Source organism: Borostomias antarcticus (genome assembly GCF_949987555.1).
Source record: "Borostomias antarcticus genome assembly, chromosome: 18".
In the NCBI taxonomy this organism is placed as follows: domain Eukaryota; kingdom Metazoa; phylum Chordata; class Actinopteri; order Stomiiformes; family Stomiidae; genus Borostomias; species Borostomias antarcticus.
The window spans coordinates 7878069-7893170 of record NC_140251.1 but is presented as its reverse complement, the minus strand read 5'-3'; the positions used below and the strand labels follow the sequence as shown (position 1 = coordinate 7893170).

Here is a 15102-nt window from a genome sequence, read left to right as displayed (position 1 = left end):
GGAGGAAAAGGACGATCGCTTTTCCAGAAGAGCTCAAATTACGATAGCCTTTTTTTTTTTTTTTTTTTAAACAGACAAGGCATGTAGCTCAGGAAATCAGTAGCTGACCAAATCAACCCTGCTGGGTGGGAGGGGTGTAGCAGGAACAAGCAGAAGGAAGCAGAGGTTTGAGAAAGGAGACTGGTGCCTATGTAGCCTGTCTGTGTCGGCACGCCCAGGGCGGGATTAGAGCCCGGGTCTCCCACTTGAAGGGGGGGGGGGGCGCTGACAGTTGCACCAATAGGCATGTCCCTCTCTGGGGCTGTCGGCGCTCTTCTGAGAATGAGTCTCACCAGCTAATTCACATTTCGCTCAGTTACACCTGGATAGGGAGGAGAGGTTTGAAAGAGGAGAGAGGTCGGGGGGTGATGGGGGGGGTACCTGATCAGGTCCTGTGCGCGGCTGTTGAACAGCTCTGCAGCGGAGATCCTGGTCTTGGTGTCGGGCGAGCAGATGCGCGGGGAGTCCCCTCCGCTGCCCTGGGGGCCGCTGGGTCTCAGGAGCCCCAGGACGGCGGCGGCGGTCTGCAGTAGCCCCGTGGTCAGACCCTCAAACACCTGCTTGTTCACGCTGCGCCCAAAGATGGACTTGTCTTCGTCCGGCACGTACAGCTGTGAGGAGAGAACAGAAGCACTTCAGTCCATCCAGTCAGAACCCTCCAGGTCCCCCAGACCAGCCATAACCTAGTCTCAACGCCAGACCCGTGAGAGTTCTTTCGCTGATACACTAACGTAAGCTACGCTAACTACGTTTCTGCACACTGCAGATGTTATGTTATGTTATTTTTATTTATAATGCACCCCCCAACCAACTGTTACATCTGCCCGGGGCGCAGCCCGGGTACAAAAGGAGACAAACAGATCTGTCTATGGGTCTGGGACACTTCATGCAAAAATCTGGTGTTCAAATCCTGGCAATTCAATCGGTAGCGCCGGAATCTCGGCGACACCAATCAGTAATGACTTTCACAATCAGTCGCTCCCACTCAACCTGGCCCCGCCCATCTAACCTGGGCTAAACGTCTCTCATTTGCTGCTACGACCTGTCACTCACGCTTTCAATTTTGACCCGTCGATATGCCCTCAGGACACCAGCTTGGGTGGCGAAGTGGCACAGACTCTATTATGTAGAAGGCGGAGTGTAGTGAGTCAACTCTCCGGAGAGAGACTTCCCATAAGCCTCCACCGGGTGTTAAACCAGGCACCAGGTACCCTCCAACCATCTGGCGTCATGTCTAGCGTTTCACACACCGACGTACGGGAATCTAGACGGGTGACGGATGCGGCGTCCCCAATCTGTCCTTGTCCCCGATGGTCACAGTATCCAATGAGTAAAACAAAAGGACAGGGTCACTTAACCCTCAACCTGCCTCACATACGATTGAAGAGGAGGAAGCCAACTAAACCTCCCTGGCTCAGTCTGTTTACCCACGCAGGGCGTTTGTGTTGATTGGCATCGGGTTACACGTCAGCATAAATAACAACATGTCACGCGGACCGGTCCATTATTCATCAGTTCCGGGCCGTAGGTTTGTGGTTAACGGGAGGGGGGGGGGGGGACCGTGACGGGTGACCTGCCAGGCCGCTGGGGTGGAGGTGTTCCCTGAGACATGCACGGGACGACCGGACACCCAGACGCCGCGAGGCGACAGACGGGGGGGACACTTCAGTGTGCGTGCAGAGAGAGGTTATGGTTCAGCATGTAGAGAGAGGTTATGGTTCAGCATGTAGAGAGAGGTTATGGTTCAGTGTGTAGAGAGAGGTTATGGTTCAGCATGTAGAGAGAGGTTATGGTTCAGCGTGTAGAGAGAGGTTATGGTTCATGTATAGAGGTTAACCATCGTATAATCATCTGGGAACTCTCTGTTGAAAACTGTTTGGAAAAGGGCAGGCACTTTCAAAAATACTTGGTACAGGTGATTGTATGAACCATCTGAAAAAAAATCAGAGGTCTATCAGGCGCTAACTGCTCCTCGCTGTCATAAATCCGCCCGGCGTAGCTGTTAGTATTTAAAATTCCCCAGAGCCAACACTGATTGGCGAGATCGTTTTCTACGCTGGCCCAAACGGATCTCTATGGAGAGTATCCAGACTGATTTGCGGGAGAATGTGAGCTCGCGAAATCAGGATGGTCTCACAAGGCTAGGACATACAGAGAAAGTCAGGTCAAAGCTTGGAGAACATCTCATTTAGACTGTTAGGCCAGCATACTGAAGCCCAGGGCTGCATACTGACCGTGTTAGTAAGTCCTCATTTAGACGGACGGTGAAGCCAGCATACTGACAGCGTTAGCAAGTCCACCAACATTCTTCACAAATCGAATTAAAGGGGTACAAGCACAGACGGCCGAACTACTTCCACTTATAAACACAAGTACAGACACACGCTACACACGACACACACTTCAGATTTCTACTGACGTGGGCAAAATATACACCAGGTCAAAATCCAGAGGACAAGAGAAACACGCACAGTTAATAACATGTTCAATTGTTCATTTTTCCCAACTTGTGATCCAGAAATCTCACATCTAGAAAAGCTACCACTGTGCAGTTCAACATGTCACTTATCAGAGCAGCTGCTGGGATACGTTTTATATAAACTGAAGTGTAAAGCCTAAACCCCCCCCCCCCTTCTCCCCCCAGGAAATATGACTGCTTGGGATTGCAACTCCAGCCCCGGTATGGTTTGTGCAGCTAGGCCCATCTGAGTCTTGTCCTGTCTGAGCGGCGTTCAGGGTTTGAGTCTTGTCCTGTCTGAGCGGCTTTCAGGGTTTGAGTCTTGTCCTGTCTGAGCGGTGTTCAGGGTTTGAGTCTTGTCCTGTCTGAGCGGTGTTCAGGGTTTGAGTCTTGTCCTGTCTGAGCGGTGTTCAGGGTTTGAGTCTTGTCCTGTCTGAGCGGTGTTCAGGGTTTGAGTCTTGTCCTGTCTGAGCGGTGTTCAGGGTTTGAGTCTTGTCCTGTCTGAGCGGTGTTCAGGGTTTGAGTCTTGTCCTGTCTGAGCGGTGTTCAGGGTTTGAGTCTTGTCCTGTCTGAGCGGTGTTCAGGGTTCGAGTCTTGCCCTGTCTGAGCGGCGTTCAGGGTTTGAGTCTTGTCCTGTCTGAGCGGCGTTCAGGGTTTGAGTCTTGTCCTGTCTGAGCGGTGTTCAGGGTTTGAGTCTTGTCCTGTCTGAGCGGTGTTCAGGGTTTGAGTCTTGTCCTGTCTGAGCGGTGTTCAGCGGCTGGCTCCTGCCACCCTTAGATGTTTGGAGAGGGCTGATGTTTACAGTCTCAGAGAGTGCTGAGGGATATGGGCCTGACACGTCCGCCGCCATACCACCAGACATATTTCTCTCCCTCCCTCCTTCACCCTCCTCCCTCTCTCCCCCTCGTCACCTCTCTCTCTCTCTCTCTCTCTCTCGCCAGGACCAGAAGCATCTGAGGTTTATAGTGTTTGTCTCCCTCTCTGTCTTTTATTTACACAGTGCCTGGAACAGAGGCTGGCGAGACCCCGGGTTTGTCAGTGCTCGTAGTTGACAGGGGAATTTACACAAACACTGGGAGCGGCAGTCATCAAACACCACGGGAAGCACACAGACACAGTTAAGCAGTAACACACGAGAGCGAGCGCTTCATAGCGGTCACTGGCACGGCTGTGCTGCGGCCGAGGGCTCGAGTGCCGTTTCTTTGTGTGTGAAAAACATGTGTTTGTAGTGTTCCATTTCGCTCAACTTGCTTTGCTTTTAGCCCTCCCCAATCGGAAATAGTTCTCCATTGTTTACCATTGCTATAGGCAACTTAACACCAGCTGACCGCGTTTAACGGAGTGATACCTTTACCGGTGATTTGCCCGTTGGTATATCGCGGTTATTGGCACGGCTCCCGATGCATCTTGGCTGATCAAAATGCGCGGTCGGAACTAGCTGGAGTACGATATACAAGATGTCTGATCACACGCCACTTTTGTAGGTGTCACAGATTTCACACTCAATCAAGACAAGGCTTTAAAAAACAACAACATAACAGTATCTGGCAATCTTGCACACTGGTGTGTGATCCAGCTTTGGTGTTTTCTGTGGTTGGGGATGAAGACCTACTGTGAGCTGGTGCAGCAGCAGATCCACGAGGAGGGCGATCTTGTTGCTGAAGAGGACGTAGGAGCAGTTGTGTTGGCAGCGTGAGCAGGCCAGGTAATAGGTATTCATAGCCGTACACAGGGACCTGAGGGAACGCACAGACAGGCAAACAAAAGAAGATGAATCATATGTCAAACTAGTGAGACACTTCAAGGCAGGCGGCCATTGTTTAAACCACTCATTCATAGCACCGCTACAGTCTAGCCAGGGGTGCTGACAGGATTATCTGAGGTAATCGGGAAACTGAACACACTCTGCCATGTTTGTGGTTTCCAAGGTTACAGTTTATCTCCATGGACTGAGAGCGTGTTATGTCACTGACAGGAGGAGGAGGAAAGTTCTGGGGGAGAGAAAGGCCTCCTGTATGAATTCATTAAATCATATCAGCTACTTCGGAGGAGAGAGCCTCCTCTCCAGAGAGACGACAAGCAAATGTGACAAAGATCTGCGGACAGAGAGAGAGAGAGAGAGAGAGAGAGAGAGAGAGAGAGAGAGAGAGGAGAGAGAGAGAGAAAGACAGAGAGAGAAAGAGAGAGAGAGAAAGAGAGAGAGAAAGAGAGAGAGAGAAAGACAGAGAGAGAAAGAGAGAGAGAGAAAGAGAGAGAGAAAGAGAGAGAGAGAGAGAGAGAGAGAGAAAGAGAGAGAGAGAGAAAGAGAGAGAGAGAGAGGAGAGAGACACAGAGATCCTACATTGTTTCCTCTGGGAGAGATAAGGCCGTTCCTCTCTCCCGCTCCTCAAGAGGCCCCGGGGCCCGGGGACGGCTGTATTATGTCTGCTTTTAAACAACCCCCCACCCCCCCAAGAGAAGATGAATGCCACAGATAACTGACCAATCACTCTGCTCTGACCGCCGCTCCCCCCTTGCCCCCTCTCTCCATTCGTCAGTTCATATGTTTCTGACAACTGTATATTTTAGCCAATGGCAGAGTGGCGTGTCCTATCTGCTCGCGTGGAGGAATGGAATCTGGCGTTCCTGTTCCAAATGTAGGCCGTGTTTATTTCAGCCGGTAAACATTTTGATATCTACCGCAACCTTCACATCTGCAACACATTTTCAGTCAAACCCAAGTTGGCATAAGCTACAGAGAGAAAATAGTCTCGACCCACGCAGGCCTGGGTCTGTCAATAACTCCATCCCGATGAAAATATTCTGTGTATCTGATATGCTAGAAGGCAGATCTGTAAGTTTTCCATATCACTATTGACATTGTAGTGTAAAGCTGTCAGTAGTGGAATGTGGTGTTAATTTGAGAAGTACTACAATGTGAGTTATGGGATGGATTCCAAATACAACATCAAGATCTACCTCAACACTCTGAAGACAAAACTAGTCTAAACAATACCTCATGATTACCATATATCACAGTGTGCTGGCGTTTGAATTTTTCACTGAGAAAATGTCAACAAACCCTGGTTTGGCGTGTTGGTTTCTGTCTCTGCCACTCACCCTTGTAGGAACGTCACATTCAATTCTTCTACACAAGTTACTTAGTCATTGGCAAAAATTGATCCATCCAGTTCAGTTATTGGGTCCTCAAATGGAGGAGGTGGGAAAAATGGCCGCCATCATGGTGTTGTAGAAGGACACTACAGCCCTGCCGGTCATGGCTAGAAGGGATACAGCTACAGCCGGTGTCGAAGGAGGGTAAAGGCTAGTTCCCATAAGCGCAGAGAACATTTAGGGTTATGGTTAGGTTTAAGGTTAGGGTTAAGGTTAGGTTTAGGGTTAAGGTTAGGCTTAGGTAAAGGGTTGGGTTAAGGTTAGGGTTTGACCGGTCCCTGTGCAGAGAGTCTGGAGTTTACGGTAACATGAGAAGCCCACCAAACTGTGCTCTCTGGGCGTCCGACCAGCACAGGGGACTGCCTCACTGGCTCTCCAGTCAAAGAAGAGAGCAGAGACTGACCGGCCAAAACCCATGAGAGAATCTCAGCGTCAGACAGAGGATTTCCACACTGCAGTGGATATTCTGTGATCGCACGCACAGCGCCTGTAAATCCAGGCTCAGGTCTCATCATGTAGGTCTCTGTGGGAACTACGCAGGCGTTGCAGGTGAACAAACCCTCAGCTACTGTGATGGAATGCGAGGTGTCCTTATTGAATAAGGCAAGACACAATAGCAGGGGTGTCAGATCCCCTGGAGGAGGTAAAGAGACAGGTCTTGGCTGATCGGGTTACGGCCAACAATCACATTACATGCATGACAACGTGATGATAGGCTGGGGAGAAAAATGGGGGACCGGACGAAGAACAGAAATCTGACAACGGCTCGCGCCTGGTAAATCACATGACGTCTCGCTCCTGGTAAATCACATGACGTCTTGTGCAAACCAGAAGTGTCATGAATTACGACAATCCTAAAACGAGTCATTCAGCGTGGGGAAAGTAACCGCCAGCCTCAGTAGCAGGGCTCCAGCCTGGTGAGGTCCATACGTGGCTCCCGCTGCCTGGCCTGACGCCGTCATCACCCACACAGGGAGCGGAGGAGCAGGAGGGCCGGGGTCTGGTACCCCACCAGGCCCCAGGTGGCCAGCGCTCTTTAACGACAGATTAAAAATGGCACAGGCTCTCGAGCAATATCTTTTAATCTTATTAGAGAGGAAAACAGCTGTCAAGCTTGTCTCTCTCCACACAAACTGACATGACAGGAACAAAGCAAAACATGAGCATCTTTCAAGATTCAAGATCCGCCCAGAACATCACTCACTTATTATAGTGTAGCGTAGCTAATGTTTCATTTGACATTCGATGCTTGTTCAGATTATTATTTTTTTGTTATTACTGCACAGTATCGCCAAGCTATTTCCATTCCGATCGCTATGGGTAGTCAGCCAGCCAGTCAGATCTGGAGCCATCAACGACTCGCTGATTGCTCTCAATTGACTCAGCCAACCGCTCATGTAATGAGCATGCGATCGCTGTGAAACACAGCTAAAAGCGTTCCTGCGCCTCCTCGTACAACGAAGCTTCGCCGCGCTCCTGTCTGCGGTTCCCGCCCACCTGCACTAACTGAGCTCGATTAGCATGACACCCGATAGCGGGGCCTTCTCCTAATAACGTCGGGCTCCCCGCGCCCGTCGACGACAGCCCGCGCCGGAGATTTTGAAGAACAATTTGGTTGAGTGCCACGCTGCCCCGTCTCCCGTTACTCGCCGAGTGTGCAGCGTTGACCCAAGAATGCCGGTCAACGCTAACAGGCAGCGTTTCTCCGCCCTCACGCCAGCGTGAGCCTCAATCCTCACAGCCGGCCCACCGGGGGCTGGGGTGCACGCACCTGCAACCCCCCCCCCCCCCTCCTCCTGCCAGACGACGCCCAGGAACAGGCACACTGTTAATCTGAGCACATTGAAGCCTTATTTGCAGACATTGGATTAAGTCCCACTGCTGCCGGCCAATACTGGCAGGCCACAGAGCTAGAAGGACAGCATGAGGACTCGGGTCAGGGGGACACCCTTCAGGTCAGGGGGATTCAGGTCAGGGGGACACTGGAGGAGTGCACCTGATCCCTGGAAGAGTGCCCCCCACCCCCGCGGGGCTCTGCCTGGGTGGCCGACAGGCCCCGACAGGACCGTGGACCTGGTAGGGGATGGGGGTGGGTCGGAGTGTCACTGACCTCTGAATTAAAACTCTTACGTTTAAACCATCACCAAATCCATAGAGCATCCCAGGACAGATGGTGTAGGGAGGGGGGTGGGGTGAACTGGGGCGAAGGTCAATACCCCCCCCCCCCCTCCTCCTCCTCTTCAAGACAGACTTGGAGAGTTTCAGGGAGGTATGCCTGCATGGGCATCAGGCAGCCGTTTTCTAAACAAAGAACGCAGAACGGTTTCTTATTGAATCTAGGGGTACGTTTTGCGTTCCGTACAGCTAATCCTCTCTCTCTCCCTCTCTCTGTCCCTCTCTCTCGCTCGGCTGGCGGTTTTGACAACAGGACAACCCCTCCATGTAAAAGGCTCTTTATGCTTCTTGTCACTGGGCTATCAAGCAAGAGATCACCGCTCTGCAAAACTTGCGGCTCATGTTTCCCAGCAGCCTCTCTGTGCCGGTCCCGCGCGCCCGGCCGAGCCTGACCGGAGCCGTGGCGGACGCTGCAGAAATCTGACCAACTTCCAGATCAGGTTGAATCTCAGCTTTTCAAGCGGGGAAAATTGGGTGTTCGTTAGGAAAGAAAAAGGATCCTAAGCCAAAACAAAAAGGTGAGGAGCAAGTCCATTTCCTCGCGCTGTCAAACAATCCCTTCATTCACTGCTATCTAAATGACATTTAATTTGACTCTGCTGTTGATCTTTCCGATAGCCGAGTGCTTCCAAGGCATCCATTCAGCCCGTCGTGCCATAGTGGTGGGGTATGTACTGGGGGTAATCTGATGAGCGGTCACACATCACACACACACACACACAGGCATACACACAGACAGACACATACACGCAGGCACACACGCGTGCACACTCTTGGTGCGCTATAACGACATCCTGAAATGAAACCTCAGGTAGCAGCTTTGATTTCACCGGACGTGCTCGGCCATTGTGTGACTACAAATGCTACGTTTTAACATTGAGCGTTCCTGCTCTCTGAAAATGATGACCCTTCAACGCTGCAGAGGCCCGTGGTCCACTCTTGAGTACGACAAGGAGTATGCTTCACCAAGTGACTTGTAAATTATACCATGGTTACGTGATATCAGCATTATATCACGTTTTCGCTTCAATCTATTTCTATACAGAAAGACGATGCCTCTAAATCCTTTGAGTTTCTAGCCTCTCAGAGTGCTGCGGCTCTATACTGAGGTCCTTCTGTCTTTACTTCTCTCTCTCCCTCTCTGCTCCCCACTGACCCCTACTGGCAGACAGACGGACATGCCCCGTCCGCACCTACTGGTCGACTCCAGCGACGCGTCCTGCGCTTACTGTAACCTTCAGGTAATGTCAAGAGCTACGTCTGGGTTGGACATGAGCCACACGCTGAGCACAGCTCTGTTGGAATCCGCTTAATACTACAGTGACGGTGAGGAAGGGTGCGGACTAGCCTGTACGCCTCAGTCCCGTACACCTCAGACCGGCCCTCTCTGAAACCACCCACTCTGACTGGGGCAAAACATTTTCACATCCCCTAATAATAATATTGATGCTGGAGATAAGAGACTCTGCAGACAGAGGGGAGAGAGACAGAGAGAGAGAGCTGTGGTTCTGGTTAGGACCTGTGATCATTTACAGCTTGTTTTAGATATCTCCCCCCCCCCCCCCCCCCCCAACTCCTCAGGGGAACAGCCCCTCTCCACCCCCCTCTCAGAATCACACAGTACACACTCTCGATCACACTCACAGAGAGAGAGCGAGAGCACAGAGCACACACTCTCAAACACTCAGAGAGAGAGAGCACAGAGCACACACTCTCAAACACACTCACAGAGAGAGAGTTCAGAGCACACACTCTCAAACACACTCACAGAGAGAGAGTTCAGAGCACACACTCTCAAACACACTCAGAGAGAGAGAGCACAGAGCACACACTCTCAAACACACTCACAGAGAGAGAGTTCAGAGCACACACTCTCAAACACACTCACAGAGAGAGTTCAGAGCACACACTCTCAAACACACTCACAGAGAGAGAGTTCAGAGCACACACTCTCAAACACACTCACAGAGAGAGAGTTCAGAGCACACACTCTCAAACACACTCACAGAGAGAGAGTTCAGAGCACACACTCTCAAACACACTCACAGAGAGAGAGTTCAGAGCACACACTCTCAAACACACTCACAGAGAGAGAGTTCAGAGCACACACTCTCAAACACACTCACAGAGAGAGCGCACCGAGCACACACACACACACTCATAGAGAGATGGCTCAGAGCACACTCTCAAACACACTCCGAGAGAGAGCACTCATCCTAACGCCTTCACGCCGTCACCTTGGAGACCAAACACAGACCAGACGAGCCTGACTGAATACGATTCATATTCAAGGTTAAATAGGTGAAAGATAGCTCAACGATTACATTTTACTAGTCACAGTAAAACAGAGGCAATCCATTTGATTTATTGCGCGCTACAAAACAACAAAACAATTAACAAAACGCAGATGAGCTGGATTCATTAGGGGGACCTCGTTTGGTTTATGGGTGCCTTCTCCAGGTGGACATCTGGGACACGACACAGTAGTGTCGAGACCCCCCGTCCCGTCCCCCCCGTTCCACGTTAAGATGTTCCAGACGTTCCGGCAGCCAAAGGGTTACACAGGGACATTAGCGCAGCCTCACACAGGGATTAGCTCATTAATGTAATGATAACGAGATGGACTGCTCCTCCCAGGGGGGTGATATGGCAGCAGCATCTCCGTAGCGGATCACTTTGTTTTTCTTCTTTTTTTTTGTAAATCACTCTGCTTATCTGAGAGGAGGCGATCAATGCGGCAGCATTACTGTAAACAGATAATGTAGCGAGCGATGCCCTGGGGACGGCCAGCGTCTGTCTGGGAGGCCATTACGGCCGCGGGGCCGTCCCAGATGAGGGGCGGCGATTAGCGGACGGCCGGGCCTCGGCTACGCTAACCGTCCTCTGCACTTCCTGCAGCACTAGACCGCGGCCGGGAGGCGAGCCGTTATGAGCACGCTGCTAGGGAACGTTCAAACTATCTAGGATTACCTGCATAAATCTAACGTGAGATGTTGGAATTTTATTAGGCCAACACTTTAATGAAATCACTGAAACAGGAAACTTGTATGTGCTCGAGTCTTTCATAACATTCTACAGTAGTTCTTTACCGATACTGATGGAGTGGCCTGCCATGCACGGTTAATCAATAGTGCTCAGTCTGGTGTGTTGAGTACGAACGCTGTAGAGAAGCTCTGTACGACATGTTCAGGCAGAGCGGCGATGCAGTCATGAAAGACGGTGACTGAGAGGGCCATTCCTTTACGGTTACATGCGGCCCACTGCGGGCTGTGATTGGACAGGCCCGAGGCGCCCTAGGTCTCCGCCTCCTCTTCCTCCTCCCCGGAGTGTCGAGTGGATCTCTTAAAGCCACGGAACAACAACAACTCCAGCGCGCGGTGTGGCCTCGTCGTGTGTGAAAGGCAAAAGATCGCAAGTAGCAAGTTAAAGATCTCTTCCGTTTGCGTTCACGAAAACACTCAAGTCTGCTTCAAATCCTCCAGGATTTGCGATAAGAGGGGGGGGGGGGGGGAGAGAGAGAGAGAGAGAGAGGAGGGGAAAAGAAATCAATAAACATGCGATGCCCTGTAAAAGCATTATAAATATAAGTAGCGTTTGTCCATTAGTGGGGGTTTGGGAGACCAGTAAATGCTAATGAATGGGGGAGAGGGGCCATTCCGGTCCATTAGGGCGTCCCGGCCCGGTGTGCGGCGGCCTCACAAAGGTTATCTACTGGCAGGCCGCGCAACTCCAGACCCACAACTCAAAAACACCAGCCATTCACCGTGATGGATGAGACAGACGGGCGCGCGGGCGTACGAGAGAGAGAGGTGGAGGAGCGTGGAGTAGATGACTTCAGATGGAAGCCCTCGTTTCCCTTCGTGAAAGGGTGCTTTGTTATGCGTCAGGACATTTTGAGAGTATTTATGAAGATGGGACCGCTGTACACGGACAGACACAACAAACGAGGTGGAGGAGATTAGCTCACTCGCTTTATGCAATTGCAAACAAAACAACAAAAATTGTTGTAAATACTGTGAATGAGGTCAGCGGGAGGCTACAGTCACGGGGGGGGGGGGGCGGCCGTCCGTGTCTAACAGGCCGGGGTACAGCTGCTCCGGACCGCTGGCTGGCAGACAAGACAAGCCCTGTGTGGGTGAAAGAAGCTAGACCCCCCACTACAGGAGAGGGGGGGGGGGGGGGGCTGTGTTTGACTGGAGAACGTGGTTCTCACTTGAGGGGACAGGGGGGCCTGTGTTTGACTGGAGAACGTGGTTCTCACTTGAGGGGACAGGGGGACCTGTGTTTGACTGGAGAACGTGGTTCTCACTTGAGGGGACAGGGGAGCCTGTGTTTGACTGGAGAACGTGGTTCTCACTTGAGGGGACAGGGCGGTGGAAGGTCTGTGTGGGCGGGAGAAACTAGACTCCCAGTTGCTTGAGGACGAGATCTGTGAGGGATTAGAATCGTTTTGGCTCACGTCTCCTCACAGGAGGATGGGGGGGTCAGTTTCACTGGAGAACGTCGGTACTCACTTGAGGGGAATGCGCGGCACAGCGGTGGACGTGGAGGCCGCGCTGACGACCTGCAGAATCTGTTCCAGAGCAGAGAGACCCCCTCCGACCTGGAACGCCACCTGATCAGCATTGTTCTGGAGGGAGAGAGAGAGGGGGGGAGAGGGAGAGGGAGAGAGAGAGAGAGAGAGAGAGAGAGAGGGATTGGGAGCCAGCTGTAACAGTGGATCACATTGCTCTCACAGATGAGCTTGCCCCCCCCCCCCCCCCCCCCTTCCAAACGGGGGAGTTGGAGCTGGAGTGAAATCTAAAACAAAGTGATCCCTCAAGCATTCCTGTTAAATCTCAAAAGTGCACAACCCCGCGCCAGCGCCCCCCCACCCCCCCCCCCCAGACACACACACACACACACACACACACACACACACACACGGGCCGTGCCGGGCCCAGTGGAGGACAGGCTCTCCGCAGACCTCCGCACGGTGCCAGGGTGGTCTGTGACCGCAAACACAGGCTCAGGGAAGACCAACGTGGACCGGTACAGAAGAGAGATCAAACAACAAGACAAAGGCACCAGGGAGTTCGATCAAGATGAGATAGCGGTCACATGCAAAACTTGGCACCTTTGTTGTTTTTTTGCATCTTAAAGAGAAAAAACTTTTCGCATTGTCTGGCTCCATATGCAGTTAATTTATTGATGATCGTCAGAATCCTTTTGTATCTTAAAATACCCCCCAAAACAACAACTTGTGTTTGTAATGCTCACTCGTGTTTGAATGTCAGTCATTTGACATGGCAATGATCTGATGTAGCCATATAATTCAAGCGCATACCTCCTTCTAACGAGAGGTCCGTGCCCTGCTCGGGGGTAGGGGGGGGGGCGAGACTTCGCTGTCCCATAAATCAACAGCTCCACAGACGAGAGCGAGCGGCCGCAGCCAGGCGTGTTTGTGCCTGGGTCGACGCTGGGGTGGGGGGTGGCGGTGGAGAGGGTGCTGACGGAGCGCTTTCTTCACACACGGGGTGGGGGGGGGGGCAGGGCCCGCACTGTGGCGCACCGGGGGTCGCACCTCCGCCTAATGAGGTCAGAGGCTCCTCGCCAGACTGACAGCTCTCAAATCCGGGGCCCTTCGCCTCTGTTTTTGTTCCCCACACGCCCGGGCCACAGGCAAGCCCGAACGGATTGAGGAAGCGCTTTCGCAAAATTATATATAAGCTCTCCTGTCTGTCAACTCGCTCATGCCGCCCGCCGAGGCACAAGTTCTCAAGATCCGGTAACAAAACATACTCGATCTGGTCGGGCGGAGGGATTGGGGAACAATACGGCTGACAAGCACGGCAGAGGCTGTCTCTGTTCCCTCCAGAGACCGTCTGCTCACTCCAGAGGCCGGCTGCTCACTCCAGAGACCGGCTGCTCACTCCAGAGACCGGCTGCTCACTCCAGAGACCGGCTGCTCACTCCAGAGGCCGGCTGCTCACTCCAGAGGCCGGCTGCTCACTCCAGAGACCGGCTGCTCACTCCAGAGGCCGTCTCTGTTCACTCCAGAGGCCGGCTGTTCAGTGTCAGGTAAGGAGCTCAGCCTGCAGGTCTAATCGGACCATGCGCTGTTTTGTACGGGACACTACCTTCCCCTTCTCCATATACCTGATCAATAAGGCCTCATCCTGAGCTGGGTTTAACCCTCTCTTAACCCACCCATCAACACGCCTTCCTAAAAGCGTCTGGTTTTAACTGAGAGGAGGCAGCTCTTTCATGGTGGCTTATGGATGGTCTTTAGGGGGGGTTAACCAGGACCTGCCCGTCTTTAGGGGGGGTTAACCAGGACCTGCCCGTCGTGGGAGGGCTCTAACTGGGGGACTGCCCGGCTCTGACTCCGCCAGCTCCTCCACAGCTGTGATAGTGGAAAAATACGGGGTGGAAAGGGTTAACCGCAAATCATTTTTGGAATTATCTACCTGTGGGTGGTCGGAGTTCACCACACATCTCTTCAGAAGCAGGGCCTGTAGTGTGTTGCCTCGTTAAGCCACAAGACATCTTTTTCAAATGGTCACATCTGCATCTAGACTTGACAGATTGTTTCAACAGCAGCCATCAAACATACAACAGCTATCATGGATAGTACGGAATTAGAGCAACTGATTGACAAGGATCAAACAGTGAAACGGGGTTTAAACAAGCTGTTTTTGACTGTCTGTTAAAACAACAGAGATCAGCAGTACAAATCCCTCCCCGTTGTCCTTAAGAAGCACTGTGTGATCTGTCTAGTCCCACCCCCCCCAACAGACAGGCCAATCACCGTGGTCGTAAGGAAGCACTGTGTGATCTGTCTAGTCCCGCCCCTCCCCCCACCCCCTCCCCACACAGACAGGCCAATCACCGTGGTTGTGAGGAAGCACTGTGTGATGTCTAGTCCCGCCCCCCCTCCTCCCACCACAGACAGGCCAATCACAGACAACATTAATGAGGGCCTCAATCTTCCAGAGGAGAGAAGCAGCCCCATGACTGAAGAGCTGAGAACAGACAAGAGGGTAGGGGACGAAGGACAGCCTAACTTGGATTATTCTCCTGGGTGACCATTATTACCCCCAGGCTAGCCAGGAGGCCAGGCGGCGGCTACCTCCTGCAGCCGCGGGGATGTCGTCGAGATGAGGCGGGAACGGCCAGGCTGACCTGAGTAGGCCCCTCCCACAAGCCACTCTCATCGGAGCCAGGAGGATGGGGGGCTGCACCTTGGCTCCTCCCACCCAACAGCACTGGGAACACCTGACTGAGTTCATTAAGGG

General features: G+C 52.4%; 1 protein-coding gene across 1 annotated transcript in view; it reads right to left on the bottom strand.

The window, feature by feature from the left end:
* Positions 1-15102, bottom strand: part of scaper (S-phase cyclin A-associated protein in the ER) — a 74836-nt gene that overhangs the window by 22635 nt on the left and 37099 nt on the right. The window contains exons 22-24 of the mRNA XM_084453223.1: positions 12340-12455; positions 4110-4233; positions 421-650 (exon numbers count right to left, since the gene is read on the bottom strand). Coding sequence (XP_084309349.1) covers positions 421-650; positions 4110-4233; positions 12340-12455 — 470 coding nt within the window. The remainder of the gene's footprint in view (positions 1-420; positions 651-4109; positions 4234-12339; positions 12456-15102) is intronic.